Consider the following 14964-nt stretch of genomic DNA (forward strand, 5'->3'; position numbering starts at 1 on the left):
GTCATGAATCAGATAAATACAGGTGACAGTTTGAGGTTTTACACATGTATGTGTGTCACCTGACAAGGTTATTATATATAGATCCAGTTATGTACATGTCTTGTGCAATTATGAAGGCCATTCAAGTCCAGATCGTAGAATTATACTTGCTGAAATATAGTAGACAGTATACCCTCAGTCATACATCTGAAAACACAATAATGGTGTCTTATCCCTCATACGTATAATTCATATCATCTCCACTAAAGTGTTGTAAGTGAGAGTGAATATATAATGGGAAGTAAAACAATAGCAAATGTGTATGGAATATCCTGTATTAGAACCCAGGACCATGTGTATGGCAGTTCTACCCTTAACCTGTTGCCAAAAAAATGTTGAAATAACACTTCTCTATTTCAGTTCATTGCTATAATCTGCAGTGTCATAACAGTAAAAATAGGTTGAGCAACCTGTACTGGAACCGAAAACATCTGTACTCTAGCCCTATACTTACCCCTACTGGCACAGAACTAGTTGCATGACATTTACTAATTTACTAATCATTCTTAAGTGCCTAACAGAATTAATTGAATATGTCCAGTTTCCATTATTGGCTGTTTGAGTCCTGTCTGCAGGTGTTGAGTCCTGTCTGCAGGTGTTCAGTCATTGCAGCTGGTAGAGAACCTTGCCAAGCATCGCACAATGGCAATAAGCGAAGTTGCGTGATGGAAAACAAAATTTACGACAACGGATTATTTTTTACTGTTGACCTTTTACAGACTCCCCTGTTTGCAGGTGTTCTGTCTGCTTCCAGGGTGGACACTAGTCTGAGTTTGCACACTGCTGTGCTTTATGCAAACAAGATAAGCACACCCAAACCTGACATTGTTTTCTCCATTTCCCTTGTTGCTCTAAGCCGCACACTGTGGAAACACTGCCCCCCCTTGCAAAGAAAATAAATAAATAAAAAAGGAAAAAGTAATTGAAATAAAGAAAAGCAATCTATTGCATAAACAAATGTTAGTACACCTAAAATATTTCTACACAGGTCTGGATTTGAACTCTCACTCGAATGAGCCTTCAGAACACTAAGGGTGCTGTATCCCTCTTTGCCACACAAACACCTTTGCAGCAAGGAGCTGAAATAATTCTACATACAACTAAATGCAACATCATCTACAGTACTATGAAACCACATAACAGTTATTTCTACATGTATTCATTTTGGATGTAGTGCACTCAGTGATTACACAGCCAGTTAAGAGTATTTTTGGCAAATACGCAGCTCTGTCTCATCTTTCTGTGTTGCTCATTCTTCTGTTATATGACCAGTAGTCTGAGACATGCAGTCTATAAGCCATTCTATGTCATTGTCCTTAAAATGTGTGAGGATATTAAATGGCAATAATATAATATGCAGCTGCCAACAAATGAAGGGGAGGTTGGATGTTGATGAACAGAACCTGTGAATTGTGAGATGCTTACAAAGTGTTAGATGCAATTTTGTCAAGGTTGGAAATATTAATGTAGCTTGACACACCCACTGAATGTAGTGCAGTCTGCATTGCTGTTGAGTTTTCCTTCTCCCTACCAGTAATCATTAACAGTTGCAATCCATTAAAAACATACACTGAGGGAGTAGAAGCAACCAAACGAAAATGTCCAGATAGAAATACAGCAACCAGAAACCAGGATCATTCAACATAATTTATTCTCTCTTCCTTCTTTGAGAGAGTAAATTCTGTTGACTGATCCTGGTTTCTGGTTGTTAAACACTGAGGGAGTGCCTGCATTATGTTTACATTTGCTACACGGAGAAAAGTATTTGAGATTCAGCAACTTTCATCAATTTGCACCTGATTTGCATCTTCACCATGCTGACGGGCCTGAATCTACACCATAAAAATGCAGCCATGTAATTAGGGAAACTGAATGTGAGGAGATTTGTTTGCGGAGAATACAGAAAAGAGGGTATTACTTTGGGACACATCTCCACAGAAGAATACTGAACTTGAGAAAGTATGCTTGCATTTTTAAACTCTATACTGCCATATGCTGAGATGTTATTCAGAAAAATCTGTTTAATAGTTTATATATATATATAATATTTATATATATAGCTATATATATATATATATCGATTATCAAAGGCTACACTTTTATCTGTATGCATTAGAAGTGTACTGATGGCATGGGCATGTTTGTCAGGACATTTCACAGGTATACATGATCGTCAATACCTTAAAATTGAATGTTCTGTGTTAAATCTGTAGACATGTTTCAAGGACAGTTCATTTTATAGCACTTTTAGTATTTCAATGATTTGTTAGCAAAATGTGTTATTTGCCTGTTCTTTTGGAGGTGGGTGAGCAAAGTTGCATTTCTGTTATGGCACAAACAAAGCTATTGTTACTCTCCTTTTTTTTTGCACCTAGCCTGTTCATATTTCAGATCTGTAGACAGTTTTATGTTTCTCCAGTGGGTAATACTGAATTTTTTTGTATCAATATTGTTAATGATCTTGTGAAGTCTGAAACTGAAATCTGTCTCATTATTTTCTAGCTTCTCTTTAATGATTTTCTAATACAAGTGTATGGTGCTAAAGTGAGGGCATTCAGTGACCATCAGTACTTTCGAGAGGTATGTCTGTGTGAATCTTTGATGCCTGAGGCCTACTACTTAATAATGGGTGCATACAAGTCACCTAAGTCTCTGCTGTTAAGGTCATTTCTGTACAAATCACCCACCTTTTACTTGCTTACACTACCAAGTAACAGCATGCAAGGATATGCCATTCATTTGTGTTATTACACAGTACACTCCAGGTTTGACACTTAAGCTGTAAATCTAGCAGTTGCAACAGTTTTAGTTCAGGGCTAACGGTGTAATGCTAGCAGTACACAGCCATTACATGGGTAAGTGAATGTTGTGAGCGTAGCTTGGCATCAGTGTTACTAGATGTATGTGCCTTCGAGGAAGGTTTTAGCCCCTTAGGTGGTAAGTGTGTGTGCTGTGCATTGCCTCTTGGCCAAGGCAAGGGCATATTGAGCATGCTTTCATCTCCCTGCACACACAGCAGCTGCAGGATCCCCCTCAGACTCCTCACCTGTATGTGGCTGTGGTGGTGGGATGTGTGCTCCTTCTCCTTGTTGATCCTGAAGTTGTTTTCTCAGGATGATGATGTGTAGCATGGCACATACAGTGAATATTTCTGTACATGTATGTGGATTGTACTGCAGGGTTTCCCCAGTTGTATCCAGACACCAGAACCACAACTTCAGCAGCCCAAATGCACGTTCTATGATATTTTGGGTTTGAGCATGTGCCTCATTATGACATTCTTCAGTAGATGTGTGCATTTCTGATGGGCATCATCAGCCATAGTTCCACTGCATAACCTGCATCCCCCAGTAAATAGCCCTGTGGGATAACCCCCCAGTGAACATCTGATACAGTTGGGAAGTATGCCAGATATGTAAGTCGTGGTAACTACCTGGTTTGCTAGCACCCCCATTCAAGATGATTCCCCTGGGATTACACATGACTTGACAGTTAATAGAGTGGAAGCCCTTTCTGTTATGTAGAGCCTTCCTTGTTCCCTGAGTGGTGCCTTAATTTCTGTATGTGTGCAGTCTATGACACCCAGTACTTCAGGATAGTGTTCTGCAGGGTAGAACTCCTGCATATTTCTGGTCCTGTCCTCAGGAGTACAAGGAAAATATGTGGTCAGTGGCATGGTGTAGCATAGCATTCAGGAATTGATGGAGAATCCTAGATGCTGATGCCTGTGACGCCCCCAGCATGTCCCCTGTTGTCTCTGAAAGGTAACATTCTAAGGGCTACATGTATCTTTGTCTCCACTGTAATGGGCTCCCCATGGTTTGCACTGGCTCTGAGGTGAGGATGACAGAGGTTGCAGAGTTCCTGTAGTGTCTCCATCCACCCTGTAACGCTCTACAATTTCCACGCTATGTAGATTGTGATATGTTAAATGGAGTCTGAAAACTTCTTCTTGACCTTGGCCTATTAGCAGCAGCAGCATAGATGCATAGCCGGCCTTAGGCATAGGCCGCCAGATGGTCTAAGGCCGTTCCTGCATAGACGTCAGCCTGTTTCACATACACATGAATTAAAGCAGCAGCAGCCCCGAATACTGTTTCTGTGTTGACTCTTTTTCCGTGGCTGTATTCCATTAGGTTTTGGAATTTGCAGGGAAACCCTGCACTGAGTCTGCACTGTTGCTGTATAGCTTGTTGAATAGCTCGTCCATCTTGGATTGGTTGATTAGCATACAGTTCCGCAGCTTATGCTGTAATTAGCATGCCACAGTGTTTACCTTGTTTGCGCGGCTCTACACATAATGTAGAGCTGCTTACCGAATCCAGAACTGTCTGCTACCACAGTGTGCTCAAGGTGTAAATGGCCCATGTAGGCTTTATTGAATCTAGCTGTACATCTAAATGTGGCTGAGTGATTTACAATGTGATAAAGGACTGTTGATAGTTTGAATCTGGCTTGAATCCATGTAGCCATTTTTCCTGTTTTGTTAAGACGGCTGTTGGGAATTGTCTGTAATACTGTTGCTTTGGGAAAGAAAATAGCCTTAAAAGTTAGCAGTATGTGAAAAAGGGTGCATTTTGTTGTGAGGTAGGACTTCTAAGTTTCTTTGGAGGAAAGTTTGGTTTAAGAAAGCTTAGACTGGCATGCAGAAAAAAATGTGGTTAGATGTGGTAGAAAAGAAAAAAAATGACAGTTGATACCTCTGAGTGGTTAAGATTCACTGAAACCATTTGGACTGATTGTTAGTAAAGAAAGGTACATAAATTCACATTGTGTCTATTAATTTAACTGTGCTGTCTCTGTGTGCATCAGTTCCTTAAAGTTTATTTTGTCAGTAAAACACTTGTACTTTTATAATAAAAAAGCTCAAGCCTGCATGATGATATGCTCGGTGCATTTCTGCAAAACCGATCTCTGTGTCCTGACTAACACTATTTTAAATGCATATAAATGAAAGCAAGACTTGTGACAGACAAAATAATTTTTCATACAGTATTGTATTTTACCTATCCAACTAGCAGCCAGCAGAAATATATTTTAAAAATGTGACCAATATGATAGGTATGTTTTGCCTACCACAAAGCATCATTTCACTTATATCTGTGCAAAAATGGCACTAGTTATTTCAAGCAGAGTTTGTTTTTATAATTGTTTTTGTGAAAATTAGTTTAGGATTGGCAAGGACTCCCAGAAATAATCATTACAGTCAAGTTTGTCTGACAACATAATTCTTAAGGTGACTGTATCAGGGCAGTACTTTAAGAGATTATGGAACCAGCTCAACGAAGTCCTAGGAAATGTGGCACAGTATTAATTTAATAATATAGTTGTAATGAGTATTTTAATTAGCAAGGTATTAAAACATGCAGTATGCACGTAAAACCTATTATGTAACCGTTATTTGATAAAAGTTCATTTTTGGTAGTTGAAGAAACAAATAAATGATAATGTCTTTTTTGTATTCTCTTTCAGATGCCAGAGTTCAAGGGTGGTTTCTTCTTAATAGCTATCTTCCTTCTTTTTTCTGCACTGTCTTATATCTACTCGTCGTATGGCTAGGACCAAAATACATGAGAAACAAGCAGCCGTTCTCTTGCAGAAATCTTCTAGTGGTCTATAATCTCGGATTAACGTTGCTGTCTATGTATATGTTCTATGAGGTATGTAGGACATGGCATCCCTGCGTTACTGAGAAATCTTGACTTGGTGTACTTGCATTTTTTGAATATTAGTTTGAAAAAGGCTGGATTAACCCATTTTTTTCAACTCTCTAACTAGGATAGCTTATCTGTTTGGTGGTCAGTTTATATATTGCACTATTCATGCTTCTAGCACAATACTCTTCTCTCTAAATATGGAAAAAAGTTTTCTCATGTTTTCATCATCATTACCATGTGTTTCACAGGTCATGTATGCCAAAAACCTCAAGTGTCCTCTTTCATGTTGCCATTGTTTGTGGTGATCACATCTCTGAGATTAAAGCTGTGGTTAATAACCTAATAGCAGATATCTGTGATTCATAATAACTTCAAAACCATTGGCTGCTGATTTTCACAGTGTTAAGAAAAAGGCTGTTTGTGTTCAGAAGCTAGTGTTGACTTGATGTGTTTTAATTTTATGGATTTACTTCAACGTTTCATGATCCAGAAAATGTGAAAATATTTGCTGGAACACAGTACATCAAATTCTTACCCAGTTTGTGTGCATTTATCACTCTGTTCCATTAAGCTTTGTGTTCTAACAAGGGCCCTTAACTGTGGGTTAGAGTGCCTTGTAATTTGCCCCACCTTATTTAAATCTTTAGTTCTGCCCCAGGATCTTAATTGTCTATCAGAATTTCTTGTAGTGATGTGAGGCTGCTTGTGAACTGCATTTTCTTTCCTGATAAATGACTCACATTTGCATTTTAATAGCTGAGGTAATTTTTAGACAGTATAACTTCTTGGTCTGACATACTTTCTCTTGTTTTCCTATAAGGGCTGTGCATAATAATATTGCAGTATTTTTCTTCCAAAAGTGGTTTGTGACTTTTGTATTTTTTTAGCCAGTCCACTGCTGATAAACTTTCTGAGGATATCCAACCAAAAAAAAGGTACTTGCACTTAATGACAGCACAAATGTAACCATATTTGCTTTTGCTACGCAAGGTAGGCATAATACTGTCATTTCCAACCAGTTCACATATGTTTTTAATAGCTACCAGCCTAATTGCTTGTACCATTTTTGAATTACTTTATCAGACTGCATACAAGGGTTAATTTGTAAAAGTTCTAAGTCCTGTTATAATAATGTACCATGATCACAACCTTAGTAAATGTGTAGTTCGAATTCAGAGCATAAATTAAAATATTCATGGCAATACAGTGATGTAATAGATGAGCATGTGTACATAATTAACACTAACCAATTTTTTTGCACACGGGTAGTTACAGTGATAATTGTCTACAGCCAAGGCTTACACGTCTTGGTAGCTAGCCCTGCCTTGGTAGTTCTACACCACACTGGCCAGTTTAGAGTGTCCAATCCACCTACTGTATGTCTTTGGGATGTGGCAGGAAACCAAAGTACCATTATCCAGTATAAAGTAACAGTAAGATGAAATGACAGTTGGGTTAGAACTCCTGTCTAATGCAGTACAGGATATGGGACAGTCATGAGGTGTCATAGCAGCAGCATACCTGGAACATCATAGAAGGTAGCAATTTTATAAATGCATGTGTGTGTGTGTGTGTGTGTATACATATATATATATATATATATATATATATATATATATATATATATATATATATATATATGCGTGTGTGTGTGTATATGGATATAATATTATTTATTTCCAGTTTGATGACCGGGGAGCTTCAGTGGTGGTCCGGGGAGAAAAACTCCACATTACATAGTTTAGTTACAGATACAATCATAGTAAAGAAGACACAATTACAATTTCATTTCATGCTAGAAAACGGGAATAAATTCTTTGGTTACATAGTATCGTAAATATTTAGGATGGCAGTGGTAACTTAATTGCGAGGGAGAGTAAAGACAGATGGAAAAGAGAGAAAAAAGGTGGAATGGGTTATTTATAATGCATACAATTATGTTTACAATATGTACATTTATGTTAGGTTAGCTTGTACTCAGAGTTAGTCAGGAGTTTAAGGGGTGAATTGATTATTAGGCTAGGTGGGGAGAGTGCAGTTTCATTTCCTGTTAGAGGAAAGGTAGGAATGTAGCTGGGTTTTAAAGTTTTCAAAGTTTTCACAAGTCCTTAGAGAGGAAGCAATAGAATTCCATTTGTTAGCTAAGGAAAAGGATAACAGAAGCTGACCTTCATGAGCTGCACCCTCATAGTGTATTATGATAAGATTGTTTTTTTTTTGGAAAGCTTAATCTATCAGTGACAGGATGGCTGCCCTTACAAGAACATTCAAAGCTGCAAAAGTATAAAATACATTTATCAGTAACTGCTTATTCTTCTGCAGACTGGCTTGCATTAAGTAAATATTCATGAAAAGGTAAAAAAAAATGTTTTCAGTTTTTGCCTGTAGTGATTTCAAATTTCACAGTGATAGAAAAAGTATAACAGCAACAAATTGTGCAGTCCTGTTATAGGCTAGTTCAAAGGCTAATGTCAAGGGCCTTTGGCTGACCAGGTTCACAGATGACTGCAAATTGGGAGCTCTCACAGATTCTCCCCATGACACAAACATCTTAACACAAACAAATGACTGGTGACAAAGTCACGGATAAAAACTCAATGCCAAGAAATGCATTATAGTGCCTTTTGGGATAACTGCCACCCAGGCTAAGTAATCCATTGATAAGACACTCCTATGAGTTGACCCAGTAGTCAAGGATCTGGAGATATATGTAGACAGTTATGTGGCCTTTGATCAGTATGTGGCCAAGGCAGTAAGAAAATCCTTCTGTGCTGCCCAACATATAAATAAAGGCATGGCATCCAGGTCCAAAGAGATGTTTTTTAGGCAGTCTGCATAGGACATGCTGTTTACACCCTGTTTTCCTTTTAAAGTAAGCCTCTGTGGACGTTCCATTTGTTGCATGTGGCTGATCAGGTTCATAGGGGGCATTGTGCTCAATGATGGACATGAGAGCCAAATACAGTGAAATGATTACTTCCTTGGATACAGATGCCATGTCCTTGCTTGTAAATTGAGCAACACAGAATGTTTTCCCTACTACCTTAGGCATGCATTGTTCAAAAAAACAGGCTACTATCAACATAACTACCCAAATCCTTGACTTCTGGTTTTACTCTTAGGGATGTGCTAGTTGAGGTAATTTCCTAAGGTGGCTGACTTTAGAAATGGTAACCATTAACCAGTTGGTTGATATGATTAAAAAAACTCATAGCTGAATCTACCCATAAACCCAGGTCCTTAAATGAGTCTACAGTCTCAATCACTGTGCTGTATTAAATATTCACCTTTCAATTTATGTCTCCCAAATCTCATATGCTTAGTTTTTGATGTATTTATCAGAATATATTCTCCTGTGCCCAAATGGTAATGGTCAGTTTAGTCAAGTTATTTTGCAGACGTGCCTTATCTGTAACACATGTAATCAGTTCACCCATTTTCAGGTTGCCTACATATAGACTGTAGATTAGCTGTGACCAGTGTCTTGAGGGGATTCTATGACTGCTGTAAGTTTGCAGTCATCTACAGACTTGGCCAGCCAGAGGCCCTTGACATTGGCCTTGACTTCTGAGAAGTAGATGCCAAAAAAGAATGTACCTAGCACAGAGACCTAAGGGACAACACTGGTGACTGTCTTGTGGAGGGGTGGCTGGGGGGGGGGGGGTCGTAAATTGGAACTGAATTTGTTGACTAGCAGATTTTGCTGCAACTTCTGGCTCCATATACAAACAGTTCTGCACAATGCTATGAGCTGCCTTTGAGGTTTCATACATAGCTAAAGAAAGCCTTGTGGTTGTCCTTTTGCCTGCGAGGCTCTCTTTATCGCTTAATTGTTTGTTTAGATTGATGAGTGTTTTTGTCATGCTGGGTGTAGCACTTCCTAATCTAGGCTATGACTTTTTTCTTCTGTCGTACACCCTGTTTATGATTGTATACCACAAGGATGATTTGTTTGAGTTAGTTTTGGGCTTATTTCTGATAGGCACAGCTGTCTCTATGCATTGGTTGGCATGATTGTACAGGATTTCTATGTACAATTCCTCAGAGGCAGCTGTGTTCCTACGGTTTGAGAAGGCTTGACATTTTGACAGGTTATTACTTCATAGTAGAAGTTTTGCCTTAAAATATTTCCTAAATCATATGGAGTTAGCTAGGGTCACAGAACTGATTTTTATTATAAAGGAGACAGCTTTGTAGTTCCACCTTACCAGATAGGACACTCCACTGGGTTTAAGTACAGCATTCTTCCATGTTTGAGTACCAGGTCTAGTATTTTTGCACCCCCTAGTGGACATATGTACTCTCTGGTCCAAGGTTTTTGTCTTTACAAAGTCAGAGAATCTCTGGGCCTGTAAGTTTGGGGCTGTGTAAGTATCTCGATTTATAGTGGAGTAGTTGAAGTCACCCCTTGAAATGACACTAGAAACTAAGCCAGTTATTGAAGTCACTCCTATTTTATTCATGTTGTAGCATCATCCTTGGTGAAGACAGAATTCTGCTTAATGCTAGGCACATACCAGCATGGGATTCATAGTCTGAGTGCACCATGCCTCTTTTCATATGGTCTAGAGAGGTCTGCCTTAGGTCATTTACACCTACAATGGAGTATGACTGAGTGATACTGGTACTTGTTGTCTAATGAATTGAGTGCATGGGTATTTTGGTGGATCCTCTGCCCTTATGCATAACTGACTGTTGTTTTCTCGGTATTCAGCCGTTCAGCCTGGTGAACAGAACATATGCATGTCTCACAATGGAGTCTTCTGTGATTAAAATATTGAATAGTTGTTGGCTTGCCTTACAGGCTTTGTAGTTGAGGCTCAAAAGGGTGTGGCTGTTATGTTTTATATTGCATGTTATTTTGATGGTACTTTTGGGTTTGCTGTGTATTCTTTTCCTAGGACGAATGTCTAGGAGGTCTGTGGGGTTAGGAAGGTTGCTTTTAAGTGCCTCAGCATATGTTGGCATGTGTGTTGGTCAACACTATGTATTGTAGGTATAATGCTTATGTTACCAACAACTTCATTGTTATTTTGAGTACTTACATGTGTGAGACTTGTTTACAGTGACATTGTGTAATGTATGTCTCTCATACTGTATCCTTTTCCCTAAGGGTTAGTTGGTTATCAGTGAACATGAAACAATTCCTACATTGTCTCAGGATGCCCATATCTACCTAGTTGGTGATGGAAAAATTGGGAAAGTGCCCATCCATGATATCAGGTCTTTTTAGGTGAGCTACAAAAAGTTGGTACAGCAGGCCAACTTGGGTGCTGTGAGGGTAGAGACTACAACTAGCCTGTATATGACTGAATTTGTGTGACAGTACTCTTCAGCTTGCAGACAAGTTGCTCTTTACACAACTAAGTACTGAGTAAATTTACAGCAGAAGTTTTCCTGGGAAAATTTAGTTAAGTGCCTGTGTCTATAAAAGGCACCGCTTAGCACGATGAGCAGCGGAATTTATAGATTCAAAGAAAAGTGGCTTCTTCTTCTTTCGGCTTTTCCTGGTTAGGGGTCGCCACAGTGATTCAAAGAAGAAGAAAAAAAGAAAAAAATAAAAGTGACTAAACCAACTAAAAAGTCCTCTGACCAATGAAACAGTTTCACTTTAAGCCTCCATGTGTTTACCAACCTGGACAGACCAGGCTACCATTTTACTGCCACTGGAATTGTAGTCCCAGTCTTCTTAATATAGTAGCAGACTTTAAGTAGTGAAAAGATTCCAAAAACAAATCAAACAACTCGCTAGAACAAGTATTTACAAGGTGATATAATGTATAGTTTTGGATGTAAAATACGTCTTTCAACATTTAAATAACTAGCAACTCTGATACATTAGATGGAGGCACTATTACTGCAGGAATATATAAAAATGTATGTGAAGTTGTTCACTCTCGCCGTTCATTCTTCACTGATGGGTTCGGAGCCGATCCTCGGCTCCGACACGGCCGACTAGCAAGCTCAAAGTTCTCCAGTAGCTTGAGACCCAATCCCTTATCCCACAATGCACTGCTGGAATTACCTCAGATTTAGTTTGCCGCGGCACGGATCTCTTGGTTTCCAGTGTTGCTCGAGACTATTATTGGGAGTTTTCAACTTTCAGCAAGTTTTATATTTCAATTTAATATCTTTTATTACTATATAATACTATCTAGTTGTTTTATGTGTTCTCCCCTTTCCCCAGTAAAATCTTTGATTGCCTTCGGCCCTTTGGCCTTGGGCCCTTTCTTATAGTTGTTAGTTAGTGTTCCCTTTTTGGAATTCTTGTTCCCTTGTTGGGATTCTTGTTATTGGATTGCTTAATCCTGTTTATCTTGATATAGTTAAATAGTTGGCTACTAGTTGCCTTTTTGGGCTATGTGTATTGTGTGAGTTAGATTTCTTCTTTAACTTTAAATAGCTCATAGTTAAATAGTGTGTTTCCTTTATATTGGATTTTGTGAAATGTCTGAAGAGAAGGAAAAACATGCAAAGTCTGGGTTTAAAAAAATGCCCAGACTACGGACAGAAGATGTACGTCACGTATGCCCATGTGCGGTGTATTTACTGTTTGGGCGAGGTGCACCTGCAAGAGTCATGCAGGATCTGTCACTCCTTTTCCACTAGAGTGCTTGCAGAAAGGAAGAAGTTAATTGATAGGGGTATTATCAAACACCCTTTCTCAGAGGCATTGTCTGACCAGGATGGGGCCAGCAAATCATCCAAATCTTCCTCTGAATCCAGGACTAAGAAAGGAAAAAAGTCAGAAAATGTGGTGACTTCGGCTCCACTGCCTTCGGAGCTGACAGTCTGTTCTTTTCGGAACCGGGACACTGCTCTGGAATGGGTTGCCGAAAAACCTCCATCAATACTGCTCCAGTTGGCTTCATCTGTTCACTCTTCCAGGTCTTCTGTCAGCCTGTCCGACCTGGATATGGATTGGCTGGTTGAGAAACTCTTGCTAGCTAAATTGCTGTCGGCTCAGATCCAACCGTCGGAGCCAAAGACCATTACTCCTGAATTCCTCCTCTGAGCCATACCGGACCTTTGGAGCCGGAGGAGGCTGACCTGATGATTGTGGATCCCTTGTAGGTGACACCTGCTCCAGTGTCGTCGGCTCCATCAGCTCGGACGTTCTCGGCACTGACCGGGGACTCTAGGAGCCGATACTCTCTGGTCGGGTCCGGGGAGGATAGTCGCACTGACTTGTCGGTGCCAACTCTTCCTCTCGGGGCCTCGGCTCTGGTGAGCTTGGCTCTTACCTCAGGCTCGGAGCCCACGGCATCGGTGCGGGAGGGGATCGCTGCTCCTTCGGATCCGTTGACTCCTTTTTATCGGAGCCAAGGCGCATTCGAAGCCATGAGGCAAGTGTTGTCTCCTAAGACTTTCTCATCTCAAGGTCTGGCCTCTTCTTCCTCTAAAGTGCCCGTGTCAGTTTCTGTTTCCTCCTGTCATCCCAAGCGTAGAGACCCAGAGCCTCAGGTAGCCCCACAGGGTGCTCCCTGCTTTCCTGAGATCTCTCCAGAAGTTCCCCCTGAAGATATCCCCAGGAAGAGATTATGCAAGAGAAGGCATTTGGACTCCCCACAGGAGTCTCTCACATCGGACACTGACTTGGATGAAATTGAAGGGTCCCCTAGATCCCCCTCTGAGGACATCTCCTTTGCGGAGATTCTTGAAATTCTTAGGCAGAGGGGTGATTGACAGTCCAAGAGCCCTACTGAGGACGAGTCAGTTCTCCTGAAGGCGTTCGGGTCTCAACCTTCCACCTCTTGGGTATCTCCACCCTATGATGAGCTTATGGATCTGGTCTCACGTAGGGCGTGGGAGTCACCAGAATTTATGGAACCTGTTCCTAGGAAGCTTAATAAGTCTATTTCTGCCCCATGGATAAGTCCTTTTTGACCAAGGGAGTTCCTGTTGATGCCATGGTGGTGGCGGCAGCCACCAAAAAGGAAATGTCTGAGACTTTCTCGTCTATCCATCCTCCTAACAGAGAATCTAGGATCATGGATAGATATGGGAAACGCGTGTTTAGTTCAGCGACTGTCACTCAGATCACTGAACTACTTGACACATTTTACCAGACTGCAGAGAGATCTCCTTAAGGAGTTGGGAGATGCTCTTTAGGGTGCTGTAGCTACGAGTGTATCCAACAAGATTGCCACTCAGCTCGCTACCCTCAATTCGATAGTCAACTCATCCATGTGTCTCGTATCTTACGCAGCTGATGGTTCGAGTAGAGCTGCAGGTACAGGAATTGCTCTTCATAGGCATGCCTGGATGCAACTCTGTTCCTTCGCGGAACCCTTCAAGTCCTCCTTTACGAATGCCCCATTTGACAGCTCATCCTTGTTTGGGCCAAAGGTGAAGGAGACTTTGACCAGGTGTGAGCAAGAGGGAAAGACTCTGTCTGCCGTCTGAGTCCATTTTTCCACTCCCACTCGACCCTTTCCTAAAGGTCAATGGGGAGGAAAGCTGTGGTTCCGGAAAGCCCAAAGAGCCTTTCAAGACACACGTGGAGAGCCCCCCCTCCAGAGGCAGAGGAGGGGGTTACAATGGAAGATGCAGCCCTCACAGCAGTGGGGGTCTGCAACACCAGGGTGACAGAGATCACTTCGCTGGTCAGTCCTACCAGTGCTCCTGAAGGGAGGCCCGGCTGTCCAACTCTGGAGGCAATCGGGGGTCGCTTGTCATTTTACCCAGAAGCCTGGTTAAATATAACAAACGACATTTGGGTACAAAGTATCATTTCCAGAGGGTATTTCATACCTTTCTCCATCCAGCCCCTTCCTGTCAAACAAATCCTGGACGTTCCACCCAGTCACATGGGACAGGCAGTAATTGAGGTACGCCGATTGCTAGAAAAAAAGAGTCATCCAGCCAGTCCCAGCAGACCAAACAGAATTCAGAACTTACTCAAGATTCTTTCTGGTTCCAAAGAAAACAGGGTACTGGAGACCCATTTTTGGATCTCAGCAGACTCAACTAATTTGTGAGAAAAGAGAAGTTCCAAATGGTCATGCTGCAGCCTATACTCCCATTTTTAGGGAAGGACAATTGGATGTGCTTGATCGATCTCAAGGATGCGTACCTACCACATGAAGATGGCCAGGCCATCCAGAGATCACCAGCGTTTCCGGCTGGGAGCCAATCATTATCAATTCCGAGCTCTGCCCTTTGGTCTCACTACAGCCCCCAGAGTGCTCACCAAGTGCATGGCAGTAGTCACGGTTCACCTGAGGCATCTAGGATTCCAGGTGTTTCCGTATTTGGACGATTGGCT

The 14964-nt window shown here is 40.9% G+C and overlaps 1 protein-coding gene across 3 annotated transcripts in view; it reads left to right on the forward strand.

The window, feature by feature from the left end:
* The window catches only part of ELOVL5 (ELOVL fatty acid elongase 5), a 727972-nt gene that overhangs the window by 361208 nt on the left and 351800 nt on the right, over nucleotides 1-14964 (forward strand). For all 3 annotated transcript variants that reach the window (XM_044063755.1, XM_044063753.1, XM_044063756.1), the window contains exon 3: nucleotides 5512-5699. In XM_044063755.1, coding sequence (XP_043919690.1) covers nucleotides 5512-5699 — 188 coding nt within the window. The remainder of the gene's footprint in view (nucleotides 1-5511; nucleotides 5700-14964) is intronic.

This window comes from Protopterus annectens, chromosome 2.part2, assembly GCF_019279795.1.
Source record: "Protopterus annectens isolate FY-2018-M chromosome 2.part2, PAN1.0, whole genome shotgun sequence".
NCBI classification, from domain to species: domain Eukaryota; kingdom Metazoa; phylum Chordata; order Ceratodontiformes; family Protopteridae; genus Protopterus; species Protopterus annectens.